This window comes from Anabrus simplex, chromosome 1 (assembly GCF_040414725.1).
Source record: "Anabrus simplex isolate iqAnaSimp1 chromosome 1, ASM4041472v1, whole genome shotgun sequence".
NCBI classification, from domain to species: Eukaryota; Metazoa; Arthropoda; class Insecta; order Orthoptera; family Tettigoniidae; genus Anabrus; species Anabrus simplex.
Genome location: NC_090265.1, coordinates 986613235 through 986637571, shown reverse-complemented (window position 1 = coordinate 986637571; position 24337 = coordinate 986613235). Strand labels below are relative to the sequence as shown.

Below are 24337 nucleotides of genomic sequence, written 5' to 3'. Positions count from 1 at the left end.
TCTCCTAATCAAATTAAGCGTGTGCAAGCCAGGTTACTTCATTTTTCTAATAGAGTTAACGATCTGTTGTCTCTGAAGTTGAATGACGTTCAGAGGAAGGAAGCTAGTATGGTTCTTGAAAATATTTCTGAATTGTCCAGTAAGGTTACCCAATTGTTAACTGGGGAAGTTCCTCCCAAAACTGATCAACCCACCATGGTGAATGTAGGTAGCGAGGAAGAGCCTCCTAAGGGAGACGTCAATAGGAAAACCGTTGCAGCTCAAACAACCTCTGCCCCATTGGACAACGCGTCTGAACGCCGTACCTCGTTGAATAATGTACGTTCTGAATTAACGTCTTCGCCACTTAAACCTTTACCTACTATGTCACCTGGGTTCAGCAGCTTGCCTCATCCATTAGCAATGTTGCTCAGAGGTATCTCTAAGTTTTCTGTTAACACTACCAGTGAAGTTATTTCATTCATAAGGTTTTTAGTTGAATTTCAGGATCATGCCCTTGTTTTTCCTCTTTCTCCATGTCAAATTTTGCAGATAATCTATCCCTATGCAATTGGTATTCTCTCAGACAAAAGAGTAAGAGCCATTGCCGAGCAATCATCTACTGAAGACTTCCACGCCCACTTGCTAGCTAACTTCATTCCGGCTAGGGCAAGGTCCTCACTTATTCAGAAGTACTATTATCGTGTACAACGGTTGGATGAAAACTTGGCAGATTTCATCCAAGATATTAAGTTCTATACTAGGGTGTTTGCTCTTCACTTCCCTGAGGATCAGATTGTACAAGCAATTGTGGAAGGTATCTCACCATCTTATAGGTCATACTTGTGTTTCGCGGCGTGCCCGCAAACTTTCTCGGAACTTGAAGCATTGGCCGTCTCAGCGGAAGGAGTTAGATACGCCGATTCCTTGCGTGTCGCGAAAGAACCCCCTCCTTCTTTTGGTAATCCTCGCCCTCCACCTCGCCGACCAGTCACACCTCGTAAATGTTATGCTTGCGGATCGCCTGACCATCTTCGGAACAAGTCCCCAAGGCTGTTTTAAATGTGGGGCTTTCTCACATATCGCCAAGAATTGCCCAAATTCGAATAGCACCCCCTCCTGCTCAACTTCTGGTGCAAATTCCACCAATGCCAATGATAAAAAGTGACTAGTGGCTTTGGCTGAGTCGACTAATCCATCTTCCCGAGGCTCAGCCCCTGGTCAACAGGTCGAAAATTCAAGGAAAATTCAGTCTTCAAATTCATCTTTTGAATGCCCAAAAGAATGTCTTAGGATTGCGGCGGATGCCCCCGCACCTGTGCCTTTTCTCAAAATTGAGTTAAATAGTGAGCCTATAACTGCTCTATTAGATTCAGGCAGTGTTTGTTCTATTATTTCGGCTGAATGGTATTCAAAATTGAAATCTGTTTGTAAGCTTCCTGACTATTGTTCGTCTTCGGTCCAATATGTTTCGGCTAATTCATCTCCATTAGAAATTCTAGGTTCCTTAAATGTCAAAATTCGTATTTTTAAATTTACATGGAAAATTAAATTGTTTGTGGCCAAGCACTTGTCTTGCCCCATAATATTGGGAGCTGACTTCATTTCTCACACTGGTCTTGTGCTCGACCTTCAGAGTAAGTCGTGCACATTCAAATTTGCTTCCAATTGTAAAATCCCCTTGTTAAAGTGTAATTCTGTATCATGTTCCTCTATTTCGCCTACCCAGGATGAGATGTTGTTAGACCTTAGACATCTACCTGAGGAGCAGGCTAATAGTATTCGTAAGTTGTGTCAGTCCTTTCCAGAGGTGTTCTCTGATACTCTTGGTGTTACTGACCTTATTGAATACAAAATTGAGGTCACAGATTCGATTCCGGTCCGTTTTCCACCATATAGGCTGTCTCCACCTAAAATTAAGGCTCTGAAAGAAATTATTGATCAAATGTTGAAGGATGGTATTATTAGGCCCTCTAAGTCGGCGTATTCTTCGCCTATTTTCTAGTCCCGAAACCCCAAGGTGGCTTCAGGCCTGTCATTGATTATAGGGCTCTCAATCGGAAGGTGGTGTTACAATCTGTGCCCCTTCCTGATCTTCATTCTTGTTTTTCATGGTTCCGTAAGGCCAAGTTCTTCACCATCTTGGATTTGAATCAGGCTTATAATCAAATTCCCCTAGCCGAAGAGTCTAAACACCTTACAGCGTTTGCCACGGACTGGAATTTGTATGAATACAACCGCGTGCCTTTCGGGCTCCCCAGGGGGGCAGCTGTACTCACTACACTGCTAGATAGGGTTTTCTCCGACATCAAATTCGAGTACTTGTATCACTATCTCGATGATGTCGTCGTATTTTCGGAGACTTTTGAAGAACATCTAGATCATCTGCGAGAAGTTCTCAATCGCCTTCGTAAGGCTGGGTTAACTGTTAAGTTGTCCAAGGTTGCCTTTGCTAAGCCCTCCATGTCATTCCTAGGGCATATTGTGTCACCTGATGGTGTTGCAGTCGATCATTCTAGAACACAGGCCATCCGTGATTTTAAACCTCCTAAGGACATCAAAGGTATCGCCAGGTTCATTGGTATGGTGAATTTCTTCAGGAAGTTTATTCCTAACTTCGCTAATAGAGCGGCGCCCTTAAACCTTCTTCGTAGGAAAGGCATCAAATTTGAGTGGGGACCTTCTCAACAAGCCGCTTTTGAAGATCTTAAATTAGCTCTCTGTAATGCCCCTGTCCTTGCTATGCCTGATTTCTCGAAGAAATTCATCGTCCAAACTGACGCGTCGTCGTCGGCGGTAGCTGCAGTCCTTCTTCAAGAGACTGAACTAGGGAGGCGACCCATCGCCTATGCATCTAGGACTCTGTCGGCTCAAGAAGCCAAGTATTCCATATATGAGCTCGAAGGTTTGGCAGTCTTATTTGCCTTAGAAAAGTTCCGTCTCTATCTGGAACATGTCAAATTCGACCTGGAGACAGATAATCAAGCCTTAAGCTGGGTCTTAGTTAGGCCGCATCGTACTGGTCGTGTAGCCCGTTGGGCCATCCGTATTTCTGCCTTCCAATTCGATGTCAGGCATATCAGAGGTACCGAAAATGTTCTTGCTGATGGACTCAGCCGTAGGTTTTCCAACGACGTCGAGACCCATGAACCGGTCGATAGTTCATCTCCTCTCGAGTCCATACTATCTGATGTTAATGCCATTTAACAGATGCTCCCATGCTCTTTAGGGATATCGAGAAATACCAACGTGAAGATCCGACGCTTGCTCCGATAATGGAAACCCTTTGTTCTGGGGAACATGTTGTCCCTTACGTACTGAGGAATGGTGTTTTATGTTGCCCTTCGAGGCATGATAAGGTTATGAAGGTTGTAGTTCCAGCGGTTCTTGTACCAATGATCTTCAAGTACATCATGAGACCCCATTAGGGGGGCACCTAGGCATCTTTAAAACTCGTGAGAAGATTCGTGAAATGTTCATCTGGAAAGGCATGGACGGTGAAATCCGTGAACTAGTAAAGGCTTGTAAATACTGCTTGCTTAGTAAACCCACCATGTCCACCAAGGTAGGCCTGTTGTCTTCTCACCAAGCGTCGCGCCCTATGGAACGCCTGTATATTGATTATGTAGGACCCTTCCCCCAGTCAAAGGGAAATGCCAACAAGTTCATCTTTGTATGTGTAGATGGTTTTACTAGGTTTTCCTGGTTATTTCCGACTAAGCTGGCTACCGCTCAGTCCACCATTACTTGTCTAAATTCTATCTTTGCTTCTTTTGGTCCGTGTCAATACATTGTGTCTGATAATGCTAAGGCTTTTACATCTAATTTATTTCGTAAATTCTGCTTTGACCTGTCCATCTCTCATGTGACAACTTCTGCTTATTACCCTCAACCATCTCTGGCTGAACGGGTTAATCGTAATCTCAGGTCCGCGCTTATTGCCTATCATTATGAAGATCATTCTAGGTGGGACACGTCCCTGCATTGGTTAGCCCTTGCTTTGAACTCGGCGGTTCATGAATCTCATAAATTTACTCCAGCTTCGTTGATGTTCCAGTTTGTTCCCAACACACCGCTCTCTAACCTCTGGTCTCTGAGTGACATTCTACCTGAGACAATAGATCCCGATAACATTAAAGATCTTTGGAAGAAGGCTAAAGCCAATCTTAAAGTGTCTCATGAAAAGGTTAGGGAAAGATATGATCGTGGACGGAGACCCACCAATTTGAAGGTAGGCGATCAGGTGATGGTCAAGAATTTTGTTCCCGCGGGCAAGCTTGCCCCCAGATTCCATGGGCCGTGTACTATTCTAGATTTCCTTACGCCGGTTACGTTGTTATTAAGCAATCCAGCCACCGAGAGGATATTTAGGGTTCACCTGTCACAGGTGAAACCGGTGTAATTTCTGTGTTAACTTGCTTCATATAATTTTGAAAGAAATAGGAAGGTTATATTTTTTTGAGGGGTTTCACTTTTAAGGCCTTCTGCCCTTGGAATCTGTTTCCTTTGTGTGTAATTATTTATTGTAAACCTCCCCCGATCAGTTAAACTGCCATCCTGTCCTTACCATGGCCATTACCACGCTCCCGTCTCCTGCTAACATAACACACAGTGGCTTTCAAGTTAAATAAATTTCTCCACGCCGCTGACCCCTCAACCTCGCCACAATGTATGTGCCCTCAAAAAAATCATTCTGGTCAAACAAAATTCTGCCGCCGAGCTTTAATGTTTCAGTGCCCCCGCAGCAGTGCGGCGCCGTACCGCTCCTGAGGCAGGGTACGGGCCCGCCCTTCTCCAGTGAGGCCAACCTGTGTACGGCAAGCCGGAGTCCTCCTCCCGGCCAAGGCTGATGTGCGGCGCACAACCTGTAACTGGCCCGCGACCTGCATGTTCGCCGCGGGCGCGGCGTGCTTCAACTCCACTACTCCTCTCATAGTGCGGGCGAGCGGTATCTCAGGGTACTTGAGGGGTCCGAGCGGCCTCCTCTGAACTCAAGCAGCGGCGGCTGGTCTGGCCGTCAAACTTATCAACGTTTAAAGTACATATCCAGCTATATGAACATTCCAGTTCAACAATTACTACCTTTTTTGGATTTTACTGCAATATCTGGTGGACTTAGAAAATTTTTCCTCAACTTTAAAAACTAAAAGTTTCCTTCTGAATTCAACTTCTACAAACATAAAGACATTACTTCAAAAGTTACTACAAGAATTTTGAAACTGGATCCAATCATTTTAAGAAAATTTGTTGGTAAATACTTCTGGAATTAACTTCCATATCAACATCATAGCTTGGACCTTATGTTGAAATAAAAGTTTATGTTCTTCTGTGTTACCCCTTGGAGGGACTTTTTTTTTGGGGGGGGGGGAAGGTCTGTACCGGGTGGTACACCTCCACGTCCCTAATTCAAACTTTGCGCCAGTTGAAACTCCCCTACTGGAGGAAGTCTGAACTTTATCTAATGTGTTAATTTTCAAGTTTCTCAGAAGATGTCACTACTTGGAAATTTTGAAGTTTCTGAACTGGGTCATTTTCGATGTATTTTTGTTTTGCCTGTAGTAAGAAGTGTGAACATTCTCTTCTAGAGGACACTCCTGAAGAACTACAATGGTGCACCCTAGTGCGAAGTGAAAGAACTGGTTTTTGGAGAAATTTTTATTTCAAAAGTTTGTTCCTTGTTAAATTTCTTTCTGTTATTGTTTAAGTTGGCTGTATAACCCTTTCTTTCCCCTTGTTTTGAATTTAGCCAATCCCGAATTTCTTTAATTAATTTATGACCAATCAGGTGTATCTTCCTCAACAGGGATATGTTGCTTAACCCTAGCCAATAAAATTCTTGTGGGAGGGTGTTCTCATTCCTGAAACGCCTCGAACTTTCCGCGAGAGTATATAAACTGCTGATTTTCGGGTCTCCGCGCCACTTCAGTAACATCTTTCATTGTGTAAAGTACGTAGCAGGGGGCGGGAAGCGCCTCTTTCTTCGGGCAGCAGTTCAACCACAAGGTAATGGCCTTTTAATAACTTCTTTTCTCGCTAGCTCAGCAGTTTAACTCTCGGGGCAGGTCCGAAGCCTTTTCCATGTAACTTTCCTTTAAAAATGTAAAGACACTCGGTGTCAATTCTTTCTGTTTTAACTACATATTGGGATAGAGAGTGTTTAACCCTCTCGAGCTCCCACTCATATTGCATTGAGGTGAACTTATTTTCTCAACCGTTTCGTCCTTAACGTAATGCAAACTGTTTCCTTCTAAAAGTCACCTCTTTAGTATGGGATTAGCCCTTGCAGTAACGGCCTAGTGCCAAGTAGGTTTTATATAAAATGTGTTAGGAGTGCAAGAACGCCTCCTCTCAAGTTGGTATTTTAGAGGCCACGTAATTAACCTTTCCTTACTTAATAGGCCTCAGTAGGTTGGGTATTTTTACCCCTGTGTTTATGTCCTTAGAGGACAACTTGAAGGTGGAGTTTGGTGTGGCCTTTTATAGGCTTGAACGTTGAGAGCAGTTTGCTCTTTTTGAAATTTGGTTCTGCGTGCCTCGAGGAGGCTTTACTGTGTAATTTGGAGCAAGTGCTCCTGGGCATGAATGGGGTTTTCTGCCCCTCTGTTGAAACTTGTTTTTGGGTAAAGCTGGGCTAATTGCTCAAGAATTGTGAGTCGGGGCTCGAAGCCCAAATCCTGTAAATACTGTAATTGTACTTTTGTTGCCTTGCTACTCTGTACCTGCCATGCTTGTTATTTCTTGATTTTGAAAAGAAAATATAACCTTGTTAAATTTTATCTTAACTTTAATTTCGTATTCGGAGACCTGTTCACCCCCGCACCTTCTTTCACCTCTGCTGTTCCAGGGATACCTCGGAACAAAATCTATCTATATCTATAGATAGGCTATATATACATCCATGTCATTGTATGTGGATATTTATTTATTACATCTCCTAAACCACTGGAGCGATTTCAACCAAACTTGGTACATTTGTGACTTAGTATCAGAAGACAAACCTCGTGGGACAAAGACACCACAAGCACACTTAAATGCGACTAGGGGGCGGGGGGCGAGGGGCTGATTTATAAAAATAATCGATAATTGCATCGAATCGATATTCGGGGTCGCTGCGATGAATAGTGACACTCCGGATATTTGAAAGTCAAAATTCAGCCCCCTTTGATGTGGGGGAGAGGAAGTGAGATATAAAATAATCGAACGTAGCGTTGAATCCATAGCTCTCGGGGTCGCCGTGATGAACAGTGACACTCTGGATTTTGTATCCCTTAGGGGTGGGGGTCGAGCGGGAGATATAAAAATAATCGAAGATAGTGTTTAATCCATTGCTTTTGGGGTCGCTGAGATGAACAGTGACACTCTGGATTTTTAAAGTCCAATTTTAGCCCCGTTTGGGGCGGGGGCGAGGGAGATATAAAAAAAATCAAAAATAGTGTCGAATCCATAGTTTTTGGGGTCGCAGAGATGAATAGTGACAGTGCGTATTTATTAAAGTCCTATTTCAGCCCCTTTTGAGCTGGGGACGAGGGGGAGTGAGATATAAAAATAATGAAAAACAGTGTCGAATCCATTGTTCTCGGGGTCGCTGAGATGAATAGTGTCACTCCGGACATTTTATCACTTACGGGTGGGGGTCGAAGGGGGTGATGTGAAAATAATCGAAAATAGTGTTGAATCAATAGCTTTCGCGGCCGCTGAGGTGAATAGTTTAATTCCGGATGTTTTTTAATCCAAGTTCAGCCCCCTTTGAAGTGGGGCGAGGCTGGGAGTGAGATAAATATAATCAAAAATAGTGTCGAATCCACAGTTCTCTGGGTCGCTGAGATGAATAGCGACACTTCGGATTTGTTAAAGTCCGATTTCAGCCCCGTTTAGAGTTGGGGTGAGGGGAGTGTGATATACAAATAATTGTAAATAGTTTTGAATCCATAGTTTTCGGGGTCGCTGAGATGAATAGTGACACTATGGATTGTTAAAGTCCAATTTCAGCCCCCTTTGGTATGGGAGCGAGGGGGGGTGAGATATAAAAATAATCGAAAATATTGTCGAATCCATAGTTCTCGGGGGCATTGAGACGAATAGTGACACTTCATTTTATCCCTTATAGGTAGGGATCGAGGAAGGGGAGAGGTATAAAATAGCCGAAAATAGTTTTGAATCCACAGTTTTCGGGGTCACTGAGATGAATAGTTACACACCGGGTTTTCTGAAGTCCATATTCAGCACCCTCTGGGGTGGGGGGGGGGAGTGAGGGGGGAGTGACATATAAAAATAATCGAAAATAGTGTCGAATCTATAGTTTCCGTGGTCGCTGAGATTAATAGTGACACTCCGGATGTCGTATAAGTCCAAGTTAAGCTCCAATCGGCAGGGGCGAGAGAAGGGAAGAAGAAATAAAAATGTCCAAATGACCATATATTTTGGATGTTTATATGTTGTTCCAGCATATGTGTCAACTAAACTTGGTAAAAATATTACCGACTATCTGGGAAAAATACTGTGGGGGCAAGGCACCCCTTGAAGCCCTAAAGAAGGGGGAGAAATATAATTATAACTAAAAACGACCTATATTAGTGTTGAATCCATACTTCTATGGACTACGGGAGAGATTTCAACCAAACATGGCACACTTATGACTTGCTTCCAGGAGACAAACTGCGAGGAGGTATGGTAACCCTAGCACCCCTAGGGGTGGGGTGGGAGGAGCTGAGATGTAAAAATAATCAAAAATGGTGTCGAATCCATAGTTTTCGTGGTCGCTAAGAAGAATAGTGACACTTCGGACGTCGCTGAAGTCTATCTTATCCCCCATTGGCATGGAGATGAGAAGAGATGGAAAGGAAATTGCTCAAAACGACCGAAATTACGGATGTATAAGTGTTTCTTCCAACATAGCCCTCATACAATATTGATACACATATTTCTATCTAAAAAAAATGCTGTTATGTAAAATACCCCTAGCATTCCTAGAGGAGGTGGTGAAGTATGTAAATAAACGAAAATGACTGATATTAATGACGAATACCATCGTTTACGAGGTCGCTGAGTTGAACTGTGATACTCTGGATGGTTAAGTCTTACATATGGGTGTATGTGGGTATGCTCCAGAATAGCTCTCAACGAATCTTGGTACACATAGGCCTATGACTTACCATCTGGAAGAATAATATTATGGAGATAAAACATACCAACCCCCGCTGGGGGTGGGAAATGGGAGGAGATGTCATTTGAAAATAATACAAAATAACCGATATTAACGTCTAATCCAATGTTTATGTGTCGCTGAGATGAATTGTGACGCTCTGAATGCCGTTTAAGTCCACGTTCAGCCTCCAATTGAGACGGAAGGAAGAATGGGGTTTGATAGTAAATGGTCTAAAATGACCGAGATTCGTGTTGAATCCACTGCTTTTGGAGTCACAAGGCTGATTGGTGACAGTCTCAAAGAGAGTTGACATCGCGTAGATCATATCTATAGCGTGACTAATACATAGGCCTACATGTAGTTACCCTATATTAATTTTTTGAAAGGGTCAAATACTTCCCAGTCAGTTCGAGCTTCCACAAGGATAAAGTCTTACTTGATGATTAAATAATCGAAAACTTGAAATCAAACACATCTAAATAACTCTAAAGCTTCATAATATATGTTAAAAATCAATATCCCAAAAAGGAATTCTATAAAAATTCACTTCGCACATAGCTAACTATTAATACTAACCTTAAGTAAACATTCAAAAACCAATCGGGCAAGGCCGGGTACTACAGCTAGTTTAATATAAAATTTATTGTGCAGGCGTACTTTGTATTTATATTTCTAGAAAAAAAAATCGAATTTTAAAATATACTTCAAGTTACTTTTATTAATGACTACTGGGGATGATCTCATGCCATCACGAGTACTACAGTGAACGTGTATATTTCAGTATTTTCTGAAATTATTACATTGATGCGAGTCCCAGTGCGCGCGAAGCCGCTGGTCCCTGTCGGGTGCTACAGACTGCTAAGAGACTGTTCCGGGATGGAGCGGAGTCGGCTATGTTCGGCTTTGCGTGACGTCACGCGTGGTGCTAGATGGCGGTGAATCTTAGGCTTCCCGCAGCAAACTTGAGTTTAAAAGAAAGCGTAGTTCAAAGAGAACGCACCTGATATATCTTTCTGAAAGACTTAATTTTGAATTTAGGGCCCGCAATTTGGTATAATAGTCCTGGACGCTCCTAGAAGAAACAAGAAATCATCGCATTTCAGAGCGCAATCGGTAAAGAAATAACTCGATACTATTGGTGCTCGGAGATCGCTCGCATTGTATACGGTAATCTTCACATTGTTGGTCATTAGAGATTTATACGGGTTACAGAGGTGAGTACTAAGTAGTGTTATTTCACGAATACATTATACTATCGGAGGTTTGTTATTTTCAGTTAACACTATGTGTTTTGTTTGGTGGACATTAATGCTATCTATTGAAATCTTTCTTCCACCGAACGTCTTCGAATGCTCAGAGAAAACACTGGATAGACGTAACTTTCACAGTTCAGAGCATGAGTTTTAAGTTACCCATCAAATTTGAGATAATCAAAGTCACAGGTGTTAGCCTATAGGGAAAGCTGAAAAATAGTGTGTACATCTATACAATACAATTTGTTTCTGGCTGGTGCAGATTCATTACGGGTTCGTGAAGTTTTCACTGATCGTTTGTGGAGTATGATTTTTCGAAGAAATTTTAGTACAGTATGAGGATAGTTCCCTTGTAATTACGGATGACGTTGGCTTTCATAAGCCTAAGACAAAAGTGTACGACTTTTCTTTCCTCCTTTCTTTCAGATGCCTGAAGACGTCACAATGCAAGATGTGGGTGAAGTTGAGACCTTTGCTTTCCAGGCAGAGATTGCTCAGCTGATGTCCTTGATCATAAATACGTTCTATTCTAACAAAGAGATATTTCTTCGTGAACTGATTTCTAATTCATCTGATGTAAGTATGACCGGACAATTTCACTCATGTTTTGTATGGTGGTGAGGATTATTGAGAGGGGCGAAGCAAAGGGATTATCAGTTCCTTGAAACATTTGCATACCGGTACTATAGTCAACAGCAATATTATGTTTTATATGAAATATCTGCCTATTTTCATGTACCGGTACTTTTGTGTTAAGATTCCAAAAATGAAGTCATGAATCAAAACAAACATGGTAGGGATACAGGATACGGATACACCATGTCATATTTAGTGGCGTGTTAAAGAAGTCTCGCAAGTCCATTAAGGTTTTTTTTAAAAATTAAGAATGTACCGATAATTATAGACTTTATACTACTGTTGCTTCATTCTAACTTATATAACGCGAATGTCGATGCCTAGTTCTCTGCTGAACTGAAAGTTTCCTTTCTGTAATAATCTACGTACCGTAGGTACGGTACTCATTAAGTGTCACAATGTCACTCAGCACGGAAAGAGTCAGGTCAGATCGCGATGAAATAGTTCGTATTTATAATTTGTGCGCAGAGGAATTGCCATTTGGTTGCCTACCAGCAATTGTTAATACAATAATTTTCAGTGTAACACAGCAGTAAACAATGCTTGTCTCTTGCCATCTCTCGTAACACTGCGGCACTCCCGTCACAAAAGAGCTGCACCAAATTGTTTTAAAAGATTGACAACAATGGAAATTGATACCATTTAGAAAATTATCTACTTGATGTATAGTGTACCCGAGATCGTATAATGCACACATTTTGCTGAAATTTAACTGTTGTTACACATTTATTCAACACCTATGTATAGGCAAGAATTTGGGTTAGGAACAATCAGTCAACTCAGTTTCGAAGAACTCTCTTCGTCCGAAGGCTTATCAGTTTTGTGGTGTGATGTTTTCAAACTTTATGTTAGGAGATTTTGTTTTACTGTAATTTCGTTGGTGGTATTTTTTTTCTGGACTGTAATCGAATTAAATTGTTAAACTGATATTTCGGTATCGATAACGGTACGGTGCAGATTATAGTTCTGTATTCCCGTTGGTCGAAAAATTTTCACCATCAGAATGTTGGCCGATAGGGCAGGGGAGGTGGTGGTATACAATTTCGAATCACTAGATTGCGTACCAGAAGCCCGGATTAAATTCCAAACCTCTCCGCAGTGCCCATATGGAGTGAGGGCATATGACGTTGCTGATGGTGATTCGTCCGTCGCCTTGAGCAGACCCCTTGGTGTTATTCGATAGGAGTAGGCTACATGCCGGCACCGGGTTTCACCCTCTCCCTGCCTAATATCATATATCACGTCATTCATTTCATCTCATTAACTCCTCTAATGAGTGTCGAGTGTGAATTGAGCTGAATTTTCGTAGCGAGTTTTTACGACCGGGTGCCTTTCCTGACGTCAACCTCATCTGAGAAGTTAATGATATGAAATGATTGACGTGATATATTCGTATGATAGCAGGAAGGTAAAATTCCGTGCCGGTTCATGGCCTAATCCTGTCCAAATTGCATCAAGGGGTCTGCTCAGTGCTTAACGTCTCCATCCGACGGACAAATCGCCGTCAACAGCAGCATATGCCCTCACTTCATTTGAATACTGCGGAGAGGTGTGAGATTGAATCCACGCAAACTACTGATTAGAAATTGTATACCGCCACCTCACCTACCCTGCCGGCTAACACTCTGAAGGTGAAATTTTTCGACGAACAGGACTCAAACTGGCTAACTGCGGTGTCAGACCATATAGACTTGATTCCTTAACGATCATGGCCAGTAGGCGGACTGTAATTTGACTAAGTGAAAATTGTAAATAATTTTACTGTCTACTCTTAGAATACCGGTACCATATATGTGATTCTAGTTTATATATGTGATGGGTGGTTGTTGGCGAAGCGTTTTCATACGTGCAACATTGATTTTCCTTACGAAGTTACATTTATCATGTTTAAATTACTGCCATTGGTGTAATATGTACGTGATTTTTTTCGTGTTAGCCAATGCCAGTAGTCCGGCTACTTCAGCTGCCATGTGTTTTTAATGTTACGGTCTGAGTATTGGAGTCGGTCTTGATTAATCAAACAAATGAGTGAAAATCAGTATCCCCCGCCCCCCGATTTCGACTGATAGTGAAACAGCGTTGATACCACAGAACACAAATAAATTATAATAGAAGTACATAGCCCAATAGTCCGTGGTTAGAGCGAGGAACAAAAATGGGCGCAGCGCTTCTGGTGGTCTGACAGCTAACATGTGATACCGGTACCGGTAGTTATGAGCTTAGCTTCCAAAGTATCTTCCGGTATGCAAAGTTTCACGTTGTTATTTCGGATATCCCGCCTCCCCGCCCGTTTCTCAGTATTTCAACATATTGAATAACGTATAATAGCCTGCGATTTTTCTCTCACAAAAAATATGGCATAACTGCGGAATAAATGTTTTACTACCGTACTTTGAATATTTTCAGTTTCGTAAAAATCAACATGAAACTGATAAATACAAGAAATATCATTATATTTTTTCAGCAAAAAAGGCCTGTTTGCTTTCATTTCCATGGCATTAAGGTACAGCCCCAGCATTTGACTGGTGTGAAAATGAAAAACTACGGAAAACCATCTTCAGGGTTGCCGACAGTGGGTTTCGAACCCACCATCTCCCGAATGCAAGCTCACACCTACGCGACCATAACCGCACGGCCAGTTTGCTCAGTATCCCCTGTGGGCAGGGGCAATAGAATATCACCCACAGTATCCCCTGCCTGTCGTAAGAGGCAACTAAAAGGGCCCCCAGGGGCTTTCAACTTAGGAGCGTGGGTTGATGACCACGGGGCCAAGAGCTGAGTCCTGGTATTGCTTCCACTTACTTGTGCCAGGCTCCTCATTTTCATCTATTCTATCCAATCTCCCTTGGTCAGCTCTTGTTCTTTTCTGACCCTGGCAGTATTAGGTGGATGACAATCAATCAATCAGTCACTACTAATCTACATTTAGGGCAGTCGCCCAAGAGGCAGATTCCCTATTATCTGTTGTTTTCCTAGCCTTTTTTTAAATGATTGCAAAGAAATTGGAAATTTAGGTGTTGGGGCCTAGGGAGTCTTTCATTTTCATGCCCTTTGTGGTCGTATTGCTTTTGATAATACCATCATTTTTCAAAGTGTGGGGACCCTTCCAATTTATCTCTCTGATTAGTATTATATAGAGGACTAGCTGATGTACCCGTGCTTCGCTACGGGATTCTCAGAAAGACTGACTTTGTGGTTTTCCTAACTGAAATCAACATAGGTCATTACAAAAACGTAAGTATGAATGTAGCGATTGAAAGCAATGCTATCATATAAAATACTCGATCAAATGGAAAGCCGCACGTTTTATCACTTTTAACGAACAGTGCTGCGGTTAGATTGCGGTGCCAATCTAATAGAAAAAAAAATCAAATCAAAAATCTCTTTATTTGCAAATGAGGTGTCTACCTCGGTGGCAAATGGTACACTAAAATACATTATTGTCAAGCACTAAATATTAAATTAACAAGAGAAGAAAATTTTTCCTATAATACAATATTATACAATTTACGCTAACAATGTTTTCTATTAAACACACAGCTCATCCTTAATAAATTTATATTGTTTACAAAATTCTAATTATAATATCTCCTGTACTACTTACAAATATAGTCAACTGATATACAGTATGTGGAATTGCTTCAAATGATACTATAAAACTGGTATAACATTAATATTTACATTGCATTTATTTATTTACTTTTTTTTTTTTACCCGTTCTGGATCCTAAGTAGCATAACGACCTGCTGCGTCTTAACCAGAGCCCCTTTTGCCACCACTTTTCAGAGTTCCTGAAGGGCCTTCACAGCTACCGTAGCGGTCCCAGGGCCCTCGAAGTCCCCACTGTACTTCACCCCTACAGGCAGTCCCCTACTTTGGCTGTCCAAACTCCTTAGACCAGGGGATGGAATTAATTTATTCACACACATTTTTTTAATTTACAATAACTGCCCTCTAACATTTCATTTATTTTCTCTGTTGCTGTTTATTCTCTTCTTGAATATCTGTACAGATTTTGGAAAAGGATCAAACACTACCCCTGGTAAACTGTTCCACTCCTTCACACCCTTCCCAATGAATGAAAATTTACCCCAATCGCTTCTGCTAAAATTCCTTCTAATTTTATATTTGTGGTCAGTCCTGCCGATATAATTATTTTCCAACTGAAGCCTCTCACGGATATCTCCCCATGCTTCTTCTCCTGTATAGGCTCTATATAATCCTGTAAGTCTAGTTTTCTCCCTTCTCTTACTTAAAGTTTCCCACCCAAGTTCCTTTAACATTTCTGATACACTACTCTTTCTCCTGAAATCCCCTGTTACAAATCTTGCTGCTTTCCTCTGCACACTATCTATTTCTTTTATTAGGTATTCTTGGTGAGGATCCCAAACACTGTTTGCATATTCCAATAATGGACGAACCATACTCAAGTAACTTTTTTCTTTTAATTCTTTGTTGCATCCTTTAAGTAGCCTCATTATGACATGTAATGATCTGTATGCTTTCCCAACAATGTCATCAATATGACCCTTCCAGTGCAAATTACTTTCAAATCTCACACCTAAGTATTTGCACTTGCCATCTTTTGGGATAACTACCTCATCCAAAGTATATTCAAATTCAGTTTTAAAGCTCCTGTTTGTAAAAGTTGTAACAGTTGATTTGCCTCCATTAACCTTCATATTATTTTCTTCAACCCATTGTTGGATACTTTCAAGGTCCCTTTGTAATTCTGAACAATCCTCAATGTTGTTTATTTCTCTATAAACAATTATGTCATCTGCATACAATCTTATTTTTGATGTTATATTGTTCCCTAAATCATTTGCGTATATTAAGAAAAGTAACGGACCGATTATACTACCCTGTGCAATTCCCTTCCAAACTTTCTCTTCCTGCGATACATTATTTCCTACTTTGACTTTCTGAACCCTTGAATTTAGAAATGCTTTTATCCAACGTGTAACCCTTACGTCCAATCCTATTCCCTCCAATTTCTTTAATAATATTCCATGTTCCACTCTATCAAAGGCTTTGGAAAGATCTATGGCTATGCAATCTAACTGACCTCCTGAATCCAACTGATCTGATATGTCCTGCTGAAATCCCACCAGTTGTGCCTCACAAGAAAATTTCTTTCTAAATCCATACTGGCTCCTCATGAACCAATTTTTATCATCACATATCCCTCTGATGTACTTCGATATTAAACTCTCCAGAATTTTACAAACTATACTGGTCAGGCTGATTGGTCTGTAGTTCTCTGGTTTCCTTTTATCACCCTTTCCTTTATAAATTGGTATTATTATAGATTCCTTCCATTCCTTTGGTATTACACTATTATTTATGACATAGTCAAAGAGAAATTTTAAATAAGGCACTATGTACCACCCCATTGTCTTTAATACCTCCCCAGTAATTTGATCACTTCCTGCAGCTTTTCCTTGCTGAAGCAGTTGGATTTCTCTGAAAATATCTTCGTTTGTGAATGAGAAGCTTCTTGTTTCCCTCTGTCTCTCTCCCTCTCTATCTTCTGTTTCGGTTTCCAACTCTTGACAATCATCTACTGAATCTCTAAATTCCCTACTAAATAGGTTTGCTTTCTCAGTATCTGTTAAATAGTGTTCACCCCCTTCTCCCACCATAGTAGGAATTTGGACTCCTTTTCCTTTTTGATTCCTGATATATGAATACAGCTTTTTCCATTTCCCTTTGTGGTCATTACCCTCTTGAAGTATGCCATTCATATAATTCTCTTTTGCTTCCTTTTTCACTCTATTCAGTTCCCTCATTAGCTGTTTTCTAGTTTCTCTATTCTCCCTACCCTCTTTGATTTTCCTGTTTACTATTCTACATTTTCTTTTTAATTTTCTTATTTCCCTTGTATAATAAACAGGGTCTGAGGTCATTTTACCCTTCTTAACAGGTACAAATCTCTTCTCTCCTTCCCAAATAATTCCTTTAAATTTAGCCCAAAGTGTATCCACGTTACTCCCTTCACTTATCCAACAACTGAATTGTGATTTAAGGTAAGTCCCAAATTCATCAACTTTAGTATTTCTGTACAATTTCTTGTCTTGTGTAACCCTCTTATTAAGCCTTTTTGGTACGAGTCCTACATCCATTATTACAGCCTTATGGTCTCCTATTCCTTCAATTACCTCAGTTTTATCAACAATTTCCCATGGTTTAACCAAGAATACATCTAGTAAGTTATTGAGACGAGTCGGTTCTTGTACTACTTGTGTAAATCCTCCCTCCCAAATTAACTTATTTGCCAGTTTCTGTTCATGGGCTTCACTTGCAGCTCCTTTCCATTCAACTTCAGGCAAATTTAGATCTCCCCCAATTATTACCATATCATTATTATTGTTTTTATGAGTATAATCTATTATTTTTTCAAAGATTTCCATGTCTCTTTCCTCTCTTCCAGGCCTGTATGTTCCTATAATTCCCACCTCCTTCATATTATCACAAACTAATTTTATCCCTAATATTTCATCCCTTTCATCGGTAAACCATTCATGTGAACAGTAATTTTCCTTCACCAGAATAAACACCCCCCCTCCCTTTTTATCTCCTCGGTCTCTATGATAGACTGTGTACCCTTCTGGAAATACTTCTCTATTACCCACCCCTTCTTTCAACCACGATTCCACTCCTATCACCACATCAGTCTCATAAGATTCCATCAATGTACCGAATTTTAATTGTTTATTTACTACACTTTGACAGTTTACCAAGAGCAATCTCAGACCCCCTTCCTCCCTAAAACTTGACTGTTGCAATTGGGTAACTTGAAATTCCTTACTATCCTGAGTTTCTTTTTCTAGTTGACTGAGCCAGCTTGAAGTACAGCTGGCTCTTTCTACTAGTTTTCCTGGTCAGTATTATAACTCAAGGGAGTTGCCTGTTTTACAGTACATATCTTAAGATTAATAAAATCTAGAACAATATTTGCTATCTTTCGTTTACCTGAATTGTTTAGATGGAGGTCATGTTTTGTATAACAGTATCTCTCAAAACTGCTGCATTCAATAACCTGAGTATTCCGAAAATGTTTACAAATTTTAACAATATCTGTATTGACCTTGTCCACTTCAATGTTCACACACGAGTCTCTACTCAAATCATGCCTGTGGGGCACGTTCACTACAAAAACGTTAGTGTGGGTCAGCTTCCCTAGTGTATGTTTAAGTTGTGATCTTACATTCTTGGCGTCGTCGCGAGCTACGTCGTTCGTCCCACCGATGATAAGCACTGCATCGCCGCTCCCGAAGTTCCTAGTTGCTGCTTCTACGTTTTCCACAACACTGCTGATAGAAGCTCCTGGATATATTTCTCCGGTTGCTGCTATATTCTCGTCGATAATAACTCCCGCAATTCCCCTTCCTTGGCTATCACCAAACACAGCTACCTTCGCTGATTTAGGCCTAACTGGGTCTTGAATCTGAATTCTAGGCCTAAATTTTAAACTCGGCACGGCAACGGATCGCGATGATTTGGTTTCACGCGCGCGATCACTTTCTTCCATGATTAGATTATTTAGGGCAGAAAACCTATTTCTAATGTTTATTTCCGGAAATTCAGTTGTAGATTTCTTCTTAGCCGGCCTTCCACGAACTACTTGACACCACGTGCTCGAGTTTGTTACTTGTACCGGTATATCACTCGAAGAATGGTCAGTCCCAAATTCTAGCGATCGCAGTCTTTCTTTTAATTCTTGATTTTCAACTTTAAGAGTCTCATTGTCCTTTTTTAGAATGTTTATAATTTCTAATGCACTTTTATATTCCTCATCGACTGTTTTCGGTGCTTCGTCAACGCCGTCCCCAACAACAACATTCCGAACACACTGCTCACAAATCCAGTCAACATTTTCATTAGTTTTTACGTCTCTAGGGCAATTTCCGCACTTATAATGCCACCATCGATCACATGAATCACACAACATTCCATTTTTCACTAATTTTCGACATTTTCCGCACTTTTCGTCACATTTTACGGTTAATTTACTCGGAGAATAAAACACTACGTCGTCATTACCGGGCGCCATTTTGAAAAAAAAAAAGCTGGGATGACCTGGCCGCAGATTGCCATGAACACTCATCTGTCATTATTCCGCTAAATATGCACGCTGTTCATTCCAATCAGTACCTCAGAGTAGGGATTGAATAGCCTGAATGCTATAATGATCCAGTGTGTTACGTACCAGTAGTATCAGAAAATTTATAAACCAGGGGAATGGCATGCTAAAGAAGAAAGTTATCTAACTCCCCAGCTACTTCCCATCAATATTCAGGCAGGCTGTTACACTCTGTACGACTGGGCGAGTTGACCGTGTGGTTAGCGGTGCTCAGCTGTGAGCTTGCATCCGAGAGATAGTGGATTCGAACCCCATGTCGGCAGAGCTGAATATGGTATTCCGTGGTTTCCCACTTTCACACCAGTCAAATGCGGGGCCTGAACCTTAATTAAGGCCTAAGGCACTCCTAGCCCTTTCCTATCCCATCGTCGCCATAAAACCTATCAATGTCGCTGTGACGTAAATCAAATAAAAAATACTCTGTACGCAGCAGTAATCCTATCTACCGGAGATGAGGGGCAACAGAAGACACAAAGCACATCACTACAAACAATGGTCAATGTAATGTTATTGTTGATCAATGTTATGAGCTTTCTATATTGTAGGCCTACACATTTAGTTTTCTTTCGACTCTGTGATTTGTAAAATATTTTATACTGTAAACTGTAGTTTCTTATTCTCCGACTTTACATGCCGATTTTCATAAAATACTGTTTACCCATTTTCTCGTTACTCGGCGCTGATATGGACTTGGTAACAAAAATCCAAATTCATGAATATCTTTGTGATCATAGCCAGTACGGTAACAATGTATAAGACATTAATAATAGGAAATTTAATACTATATAACCTTAGTTATGTAGCATTCATCGATTACACCTCTAATAAGAAATATTTGAGAATTACATTTTAGGCCTTCCCCTAAACTACCATTTCACTCAGCATGAATAAAATAATTTATAGCTTATACTATAGCAACTTATTTCCTGACTTTGCATACCGATTTTCATCAAGATAGGACTACTAATAACAACAATATTTGAGAATTAAATTTTAGGCCTTCCCCTAAACTACCATTTTTCTCAGCGTGAATACAATTATTGGTAGCCTAGATTGTAGCAACTTATTCCCCAACTTTGCATACCCATTTTCTTTAAAATACGACCACTAATAACATAAATAGTTGAGAATTCAATTTTAGGCCTTCCCCTAAACTACCATTTCACTCAGCGTGAGTAAAATGATTTATAGCCTAGATTGTAGAGGCTCATCCCCCGACTTCACATACCGATTTTCATTAGACCACTAATAACATAAATAGTTGAGAATTCAATTTTAGGCCTTCCCCTAAACTACCATTTCACTCAGCGTGAGTAAAATGATTTATAGCCTAGATTGTAGAGGCTCATCCCCCGATTTCACATACCGATTTTCATTAAATTCACTTCAACCGTTTTCTCGTGATGCGTGTACATACAGACAGACAGACAGACAGACAGACAGACAGGAAGAAATTACGGAAAAGTAAAAAGTACATTTTCTTGTTACTATGGACATGACCGATACAGAAATACCATTATTTTCAAATTCTGAGCAATGTACAGACAAAACTCTTATTTTATATATATAGATGATTGCCTAGTTGTACTTCCTCTTAGAACAATTATCACCACCACCACAGCTTGCTCAGTTCCATTTGAAAACCTACAAACTGAAAAATAAACGTCACTGGGAATAGGACCACAATGTCGCATACTATGACATAATGCCTACGGTTCGGGATGAGAAGTTTTGGGCAATTTATGTTCTGTGTGAAAAAAACAAATGTCATGATGGCATTTGAATTTCTTATAGTTTCATTGAAGTTAATACAAATTGATTAATATATTGAAAACATAATTACATACATATCCCACGTCATTCCATCTATACAATGGGTCGGCGAATAAAGCACCAATATAGTTGGTCCGTTATTGGACATTATAAATTTTCCAACTAACTCATTCCTGATTGTCAGCGTTTCGCCCCAGTGTGCTAAATTGGGTTTACCAGTTAGTAAATAGTACACCCACCAAGATGCATGGCAAGTGCATAGCGCGGAGGCTATCTGTCTATAGATTATTTCGTGCCAGTTTTACAAATAATCCCTGAAATTGACGAATTTTTAATTAATGAGGTTGTATCAATTATTACAGCATCTAAAGATAACAAGGCATGTGGCCCAGATCACATTTTTAATGAACATCTTAAAGCTGCTCTCCCAAAATTGGGTGAATCCATCACTCGCCTAATGAATGAATGCTTGCGGCAAGGTAGGATACCAGACAACTGGAGAAAATCTACTATTAAAATGCTATATAAAGGCAAAGGTGATACCGCAGATCCCAACTCATATAGAGGAATAGCGCTAGAGTGTACTCTATTAAAGACTTTAACTTCATTAGTGGGTAAACGTCTCATTAAACTGGTGGAAAATAACCTACCGGAGTCGCAATTCGGATTTAGAAAAGGGAAATCAACGACTTTAGCTATCCGCTGTCTCCAGAATGACATAGAAGAAGCCTTAAAGAAACCAGGGGGGTAAATTGCATGCCATCTTTATAGATTATTCGAAAGCTTTCGACACCATAAGCAGAACCATACTGTTAGAAAAATTGGAGAGTTTTATTGGTAGTACGAACTACCTTATACCGCTGATTAGGAACTTACTGCTCAACAATTCAATAGAAGTAGATGATGGCGTTACCAAATCTATTATTTTGGAGTAAACAACCGGGGTATTACAGGGAGACCCGTTAAGTCCATTATTATTCATCATTGCGACAGCAGACATAGTAGATTTGGTAAACCAGGAAAGCGTCAAACTATTAATGTACGCTGATGATATGGTCTTAACATCAACGTCAGAGAAGGAACTCCAGGAATCATTCAACCAAATAGTAGGCTGGATAAAGAAAAATGAGCTCAAACTGAATGTAGAAAAAACAGTGTCCATGATGTTTAGAAGAGGGGGACCTCATGGAATCTTCTATTATGAAGACCAAGAACTTAAGTCTGTAAAGCATTTTAAATACTTGGGTGTAATTTTTCAAACCCAAGGTAACGTTTTCACCCTCCATCTCATAGACCGTCTAAATGCATCTATGAAAACAATATCTGACATTAAGCACCTGAGAAACTTGTCTTTAGAAACGGCCATAAAACTCTTTCATCTAAAAATCAGCCCTATAGCAACATATGGCTTGGAAAACATTTGGGAACATTTGAGTATGAAACAGTTAGATAAAATCGAGAAGTTGAAGGCAATCTACTTGAAACGGGCTCTGTGCCTCTCCAAATATTCTCCTTCCCGGCTCATGTATGAGCTATCCAGAGAGGGATTTTATGTGGAAGAGCTAAGGTTACAGTTGTTACTTCCAGCAACAACACCCTATATACATCTGCTTCGAGACCTACGATCGAAGAAGGCTGACATCTGGGAAGATTTCTACTCTACCGATGCCATGCTAAATTGCGAGTGGGTTCAAGGTGGATATGAACTGCGACACCTGCTGACAAGGTTCTCCGTTCATGGGTTCCATTATAAACTGTGTAATATAAAGCGTTATCATGAACCAGGTTTGAACTGTGTATGTTTAAGATGTGGTGCACACTGTACTAGGTACCATCTTTTAAATTGTAAACAGCGATCAGAATCACTGGTGAAATTTTGCAACGAAGACTAATGTTTTATACAGTAATTCTTTGCACATTGTGCACGTTAAATAAATTATTATCTGTCTATAGATAGATCTATTAAATGTTTTCATTCCCCGGGTTGGGGAGATGTGACGGAAGAAGGAGGTGGGTAAAGGATGTGAAGATATAGGAGATGGGAGAGGAATTGTGCCTATGCCTAAGTATTGTAGTTCGTTGAGTGAGTTTATTAGCATAGATGGTTACAAAGTAGTACAAAAGATATTACACAGATTTAGAAGTATGTAGTAGGATGATATAACGGCTGTGGGACGAAGGAGGGGTTAGTGCTAAAGGTAAGGGAAAGGGTTAAGATGTGAAAGATATAGGAGAAGTTATGCAAGAAAGATTTGGAGGGGGTTTGTTGGGAGTGGTATTCGAGGAGAAAAACCAGATGGAGGAGGGTAAAAATGGATTTGTGGACTCGGTAGAAGGAAAGGAGGAGCTGATCGGGGACAGCGATGAGGTGTATGAGATCAGTTAGCAGGTTGGGGTGGAGAGCGAGATGGTTCAATGTGATGATGGCGGCCTTGAAGATGGATTCCGTTGTTGATGAAATGTTGAGCGATGTCTGGAGTCGGTAGATGAAGGCGAACGAGGTGGGTAGGTCCTGTAGCGTTGAAAATCCAAGTTGCTCTGCGAATTGGTGTTCCTGCCTGGCGGAGGTCTTGAACTATGGTGTCGTTGGATAAGAGTGGGTCCACTCCTCGGATGACGCAGGTGCAATTGGTCGATGGTGGCGGCATTATGTTGGTGGTAGTGTCAGTTGATGGTGCTGGTTGTTGACTTGATGAGGTAGGGGTGGGAGGCGTGGTGATAGTAGTGGGTGGTCATGATAGGGATAGGATGGGTTGTTACCGTAATCGTGAGCGAAGTTGTGAGGGAGGGGTGAACTGGGGAGGTTGTGAGGGTGGTAGTGGTGTAAGGAAAGGACAAGGGTTGTGGCGGGGGTGTATAAGGATGTGGATCAGGGGAATAGTCCAGGAGTTGCTCTAAAATATTGCGTGGAGTGTCTTCCATGTGATGGAGGCGTTGGCAGATTTGTGCACCAGTGGCGAGAAGATGGTCACGTTTGGTGAATGTGTTGAAATAAAGGAGTCTGTTGATGGTACGCAACCTTCATCAAGCCTTGTTGCGCAGTATATTCCAGACTTGCAGAGTTGGGATAGGATGGTGTCTTCAGTGATGGATTGTTGGACGTCCAGGATAACACAGGTGTACATGTTGGGAGGCCGACTTCCAACTTGGTGGTCTGGCCTATATGCTTTGTTGGGTCGGCTGGATGCGAGGATATAGTTGAGCCGACACCCGGCCGAAGCAAAAATAAGTGAGGTAATAATGACCGTCGCTGTATATGCTCGCAGCTGTGTTGACCTCGCACCGCGGAGGCCACTGCATAGGCTACTTAGAGCCATCAGCAGTGCCAATGCACAATGAGAGACTTTGTCCCATTTTCAAAAATTGATGCCTGCCTGGCCATCAGATGATATAGATGTTGATTCC

General features: G+C 40.9%; 1 protein-coding gene across 1 annotated transcript in view; it reads left to right on the top strand.

Annotated features, from left to right (window-relative positions):
• The window catches only part of LOC136875419 (heat shock protein 83), a 77914-nt gene that overhangs the window by 11499 nt on the left and 42078 nt on the right, over positions 1–24337 (top strand). The window contains exon 2 of the mRNA XM_067148978.2: positions 10804–10953. Coding sequence (XP_067005079.1) covers positions 10804–10953 — 150 coding nt within the window. The remainder of the gene's footprint in view (positions 1–10803; positions 10954–24337) is intronic.